This window comes from Orycteropus afer, unplaced genomic scaffold, assembly GCF_000298275.1.
Source record: "Orycteropus afer afer isolate SDZICR_OR568_19922 unplaced genomic scaffold, OryAfe1.0 scaffold00169, whole genome shotgun sequence".
Classification (NCBI taxonomy): domain Eukaryota; kingdom Metazoa; phylum Chordata; class Mammalia; order Tubulidentata; family Orycteropodidae; genus Orycteropus; species Orycteropus afer.
This window is the reverse complement of record NW_006921756.1, coordinates 297,546-303,788: the sequence shown is the minus strand read 5'-3', so window position 1 is coordinate 303,788 and position 6,243 is coordinate 297,546. Positions and strand designations below refer to the sequence as shown.

General features: G+C 42.6%; 1 protein-coding gene across 1 annotated transcript in view; it reads left to right on the top strand.

The window, feature by feature from the left end:
• TESK2 (testis associated actin remodelling kinase 2) overlaps positions 1–6,243 on the top strand; it is a 251,454-nt gene that overhangs the window by 197,534 nt on the left and 47,677 nt on the right. The window contains exon 4 of the mRNA XM_007946667.2: positions 2,830–2,976. Coding sequence (XP_007944858.1) covers positions 2,830–2,976 — 147 coding nt within the window. The remainder of the gene's footprint in view (positions 1–2,829; positions 2,977–6,243) is intronic.

The window sequence follows — 6,243 nt, the reverse complement described above, 5'->3', positions numbered from 1 at the left end:
CTGCAGAAGTTGATAAAAATCTTCAATTTCCTCATCTTTGGCTTTGGTGGTTGGTGCATAAATTTGAATAATAGTCCTATTAACAGGTCTTCCTTGTAGGTGTATGGATATTATCCTATCACTGACCCTCCCCTGCATAGACATACCTAATCTTTCAGCCTGTCCACACATCTATCCACCCATATATCAATGTTTGCCTTCACTGACAATGCAGTACTGTATGTGCAAAAGGGTCATCTTTGTTGTCTGTACCTTCCCTGCACCTCTCTATGTCTTCCTCTTCCTCAATGCCACCATGTTGATCACACTTTTGGTATAATGCCCTTCCCTTCACTCAAATCAATACTTGTCTCTACCTATCTAACAGTGTTCTTTCCCTTCCCCTCCCACCCCTACTTACCAACAAAGAAAATTTCCTTCCATACAGAAACCTTTCCTTGACTTTTTACAGTAGTGAACTAATACAATATTTGTCCTTCTTTGATAGACTTCTTTCATGCAACATAATGCCCTCCAGGTTCACCCATGTTATGCGGTGTTTTGCAGATTCTGCGTTATTCTTTAGGGTTGCATAGTATTCCATTGTCCTGTATACCATAGTTTGGTTATCCATTCTTCTGTTGATGAGCACCTATGTTGTTTCCCTCTTTTTGCTATTGTAAATAGTGCTGGGATGAACATGGGTGTGCATATATCTGTTCTTGTCCTGCCTCTCGCTTCTTTACTGTCCTTATATTTTAAATATTTAATAATGACATCCATGACCCAACTGGAGATCATCCTAGAGTTGTTTTTTTTTTTTTTAATTATTATTATTGTCCTGATCCCTCCATCAGGCAGACATCAACTTTTAGTGACCACCATCTAAATACATCTTGTATTTTCCCCTGTTCCAATGCCTCCATTCGTGCCTTGACTTAGGTGCCCTTCTCTTACCAGCATTATTGCAATAATCTCCTATTTCTCCTTTCTCCGTATTCTCCTTCTACTCTACCATACCATTGCTGAAGTAATCTTTTCTTTTAAATGCATATGTAACCATATTGTCATCCAATATGTAACCATACTGTTGTCCAGTCCCGCTTTAAATGCTTCTTTTGTTTCATATAAATAGGATAAAGTCCATAATTGTAACAAAGCATATCAGCCTCACTTCCTGCCCTTCCTATATAATGCATTCTGGCAATACTTAATTGGTTTCTGAATGCATCATGCACTTAACCTGTAACTTTGCATATACTGCTCCCTCTGTGTATATTGTCCTTTTCTGCTACCCCGGATCATCCTTCCAGACTCATTATTTCACCTCACTGCCCAGACTGAGTAAATAGCTTTATCCTTTGTGTTGCATAGTGCTATTGTGGTAGTTAAGGTTGTGTGTCAACTTTGCTGGTCCTGGTTTTGAGTGGCTGGGCAGCTGGATGTAGTTATTCCCCACGATGAGACTGGTAATCAACTCCATGGTGGAATCTACTGGAGCAGCTGAGTAACTGCCTTGGGGATATGGTCTGCTTCCAATATATAAAAAGGTGCTTTGAGAAAGGTCTCTGAGCTTTTTGATGTGCCTGGACCCTGCATGTAGCTGAATCTTCATCTCAGTGCCCTGCCATGTTGTCTGCCTATCTTGGTACCATTCCAGGACTTGAACTAGTAGCCTTTCATGTTGCTTAATAATTTTAGGACTGTGCCCTTTTAGTTGTCAACCTCAGGGTTGTCAGCCTCAGCAGCCAGAGCTGTTTGAGTTAAGAGAAGCCTCCAGCTCCAGTGGGCCTGGATCAATAGAGGCAGAGCTGAAACCAAGGTCCAGGGGCCTTCACCCAGCCCCTAGGGCTGGCACTTTGAGCTCAGACATGCAGCCTCCTGAACTGTAGGAGAATAAACTCTTGTTTGTTCAAGCCATCCACTTGTGGTATTTTCTGTTAGAGCAGCACTGTTGTTGTTGTTGTTATGTGCCGTCGAGTCGGCCCCGACTCATAGCGACCCCTCCTTGGGTTTCCGAGGCAGTATCACTACGGAAGTAGGATTGCCCAACCTTCCTTCCGAGGAGTGGCTGGTGGGTTTGAACCGCCAGCCGTCTGGTTAGCAGGCAAGTGTCTTAGCCACTATGCTACCAGAGCTCCTTAGAGCAGCACTAGAGAACCAAAACTGCTGTCATACCTGTATATGCCTGTACTTTAGCATTTATTGTTGTTATTTTGTTGTTATGTGGTGTTGAGTCAGCCCCAACTCATAGCAGCCCCTCCTTGGGTTTCCAAGGTGGTATCACCACGGAAGTACATTGCCCAACCTTCCTTCCAAGGAGTGGCTGGTGGGTTTGAACCTCCAGCCTTCTGGTTAGCAGTCAAGTCCCTTAGGCACTACGCTACCAGAGCTCCTACTTGTATAGCAATTACCACATGATACTGTTTCTATCCTTTAATAAAGGAGTTTCTGTCCTTTAATAATGGAGCCCTGGTGACGTACTGCCTAAGGCATTTGACTGTTAACTGAAAGGCTGGCGGTTCAAACTCACCAGCCCCGCTGTGGAAGGAAGATGAGGCAATCTACTTCTGTAAAGATTTACTGCCTCAGAAACCCAATGGAGGTTGCTGTGAGTCAGAATCGACTTGGTAGCAGTGATTTTGGTTTTTGGTTTTATCTCTTAATAAATTGTGATGTCCTCAAAGAAAGTATCTGTGCAGCACCTACCATAGTACCTGGATTCAGAATAAGCCCTTACTAACTTTTGTAAAAAATAAATACTGTCTTTGTCTTCTAGGTATTTACTCTCTAGTGGTTTCACTAAACATTTTTGACAAATGGTGGCTGGGTTTTCCTTCTGTTTTGCAGTATATCAATTCTGGGAACCTGGAACAGTTACTAGACAGTAACCTGCATTTGCCCTGGACTGTGAGGGTGAAACTAGCCTATGACATAGCAGTGGGCCTCAGCTACCTTCACTTCAAAGGCATTTTCCATCGGGACCTCACATCTAAGGTATGAAGGCTTTACTTTCACAGCTCTTTGAGAGACACTGTTCTTCTCTCTTACCAAGAAAATTGTATTACAAAATCAGTCATTAATGAGCTTAGAAATTATGAAATCTCTTATAGATTTAACATTTAATCACAGAGGACACAACTCATTACTCTGTATAGAAAGCCAGTCTTACCTCAGAGCCAGTGCCTTTCATTGTTGAGCCAGGCAACACATACATCTTGAGAGGCTTCATGTTTGACTTCAGTCTGAATGCCTGTTGCAGGAGCAGATGGCATGAGGAGGGTTAAGAGATTATTGCCTAGTAAGAATGGCAGAAGTTGAGGCATTGTGAGGGCCTGTCTCTTAGTGTACTTTCCCATGGTCTCCAGGAAGTAGCTGTTGAGAGCAGGAGTTTAGTAGTTTTTAGTCCCTTGAGTGTAGGTTTTGAGGGCCATAATGTACTGACCCATTTTCTGTCTGTGTGATTGAGTTTCTGCCATCCTGCCAGTTCCTCTTTGGCATCAGCTAGTCCCCCTGTAGTATTCTCTTGCTTTCCAAATTGCTGTGTGACCAGGTTAGAAAAGAGTTGCTTTTAGGGGAAATTGGCCCAGGATACTACTGTGACAAGGTTTATATGAATAGTATTGCTTGATCATTGATGGAGGAACTATAAGGCCATCTGACAGTTCTGCCAGGAGAATCTGTAGTCTTCTAGGGAGGGATATAGAAGTATTGTACCTACCCAAGAATAGGTGTCATTTCAGTCTCCATTCTCAGTGTGTGCATGCACACGTGCGCACATACACACATACACATGTACACATACATTTATATACATGCATACATATACTCCTCCTTATCCTGTCTGTCATGGATGAGTAGGAAAGGAGCTGGTTGTAAGAAGTTTTCAATAAAAACAAAAGTAGGCTGTACTCTCAGAGCCAGCAAGACAGAGCAGCAAGTTCCTGGCTGCCTACTGTTTTTAAACAGTAATACTATCCCTAAGGGACCCAGCTATTTGTTTATGAACTACTACACAGAAAATAGCTTTGGGGAGGTGATTGTAGGGATCTTGGGTATAACAGAGCCATTTGTAATCAGTTGTACTATTCTGAGAAAGAGCCCTGGCAGTGCAAATGATTAAGTAGTTGGCAGCTTGTCGAAAAGTTGGCAGTTTGAATCCACCCAGCAGCTCAACAGGAGAAAGTCCTGGTAATCTGCTTCCACAAACATTACAGCCAAAAAAAAAAAAAACCCACAATGGAGCAGTTCTGCTCTGTCACATGGGGTTGCTATGAGTCAAAAATTACTTGAGGGCACCTGACAACAGCACTATGCCTAAAGAGCACTAAGACTGGCAAGTAGACTCTTGGAATCAGCTGAGGACTAGTTATAAGGAGCATTATCTAAATAAGTACCTGCAAGGACTGGACAGTTGTGACCTGGAAAGTGGTTTTCTAGTCCTTAATAATCCTTTTCTTCTCCCCCTACCCATAATGTTTTAGAAAATCAAGATTAGGAAACTTTCAGTTGTACCAGGCAAATGGATGGGGTTGTATCAATTTAACAACTACCTTAAGTGGATAAAGTAGCTCTGGTAGCACAGTGCCTAAGGCATCTGACTGCTAACCAGGAGGTTGGTGGTTCAAACTCCCTAGCCACTCTAGGGAGCAAGACTGGGCAATCTACTTCCATAAAGGTTTACCACCTCGGAAACCCAACAGGGGTTGCTATGAGTCAGAATAGACTTGGTGGCAGTGGGTTTGGTTTGGTTTGGTTTGAAGTTGATAGCTTACTCTTATTTTTAACATCCAACCAAAATCAAACCTTTGCTTCCTAGTCAAAGAGAGTCATTTCTTCCAAGACGGAAGTAGTTCACAACACATATAGATTATTCCCTCCATACTTCTGTGAATGTCTAGGCCTGAGCCCAGCACCATGGATAAAGGAATATTTAAAAAGGAGTGTTTCTAACCTTGACATACTTAAAATCTTGTTGTTGGGAAATAGCTAAAGTACAGTCCACAGTAGCATTTTATAATTGAATGTTTGATCACATAACCCAGACTATATGTTTTCAGAGCAGAGAACAATCACTGTAAGCTAGGATAGCCAAGTTTTCTGGAAAATGGAGATCTCCCCACCATTCCCAAGAGTTCATCATATTCTGTGTCCCAAACATTTTGTCTCATTGTGCTGGTGTCCAAGTGTAGTTCTATCTAGACATGTTGCATTGTGTTGTAAAAATGCTAATCTTTTTAGAGCTATAGGGTATGACCACTATCCTTTGGTTTCCCTGGAGTGGGTATTCCCAGTGTCAGGTTGGCCTGAGACAAGAAACTAGGAACTTAGGAGAAAGGATTCTATATGTCTCTGGGCTTGCTTTCTTTTTTCTTTCTTTTTTTTAAAAATTGTGATTTGGGTGAAATTTTTCAGAGCAAATTCATTTTCCATACAGCAGCTCACATACACTTTGTCTCATGACATTGACTACAATTTACCACAGTGCAACATCTCCCCTCCCACTTCCTCCCCATAGTTACCTCTTCCCTGTGCCCTTCAGTCCATGCACTCCTGCCCCCTGAGCTGTCTCCCTGTGCATACACAGCCCTTCTGTTCTCCCATGATTGTTCTCTCCAAGGAGTGTATCCACCTAGTGTAAATGTTCAGCTCATATGCCTGTCTTTTGTTTGGCTGGAATCCACAGGTGTGGGTTCAATTCCAGAACTGAAGGGCAGCTAGGGGCCATAGTCTCAGTGGTTCCCTCAGGCTCTATCAGACCAGCAAACCTGGTCCATTTTTTTTTCCCCTCAAATGATTTTGAGTTGTATTCCACATTGTTCTCCTCTATCCAGGATCTCCTACATAGATCTCCTTCTGAGTGGTTGACAGTGGTAGCCAGGCACCATCTAGTTCTTCTGGTCTCATAGTCATATAGGCTGAGGATCACATGGTTTATCAGTCACTCGCATTAATGGTTTCCATGAATCTTTGTTTTTTTTTTCATTCTTCTTTGCTCCAGACAAGGAGAAACCCATCATTGCATCTAGATGGCTGCTTGCAAACTTTTAAAATCCCAGTCGCTACTCGCCAAAGTAGGAGGTGGAACAATGTTTTGTATAGTGTATTATACCAATTGAGCTTGATGTCCCCTGCGACTATGGTCCCAAGCCCACAGGCTCAACTACTTGCTCCCTTTGGGTAGTTGGCTGTGCCCAAGAAGTGACCACAGCCTTGTCCCTTGTCAGCTCTACTATTCACCTGGGAATTCTTTTTTTTTTTTTT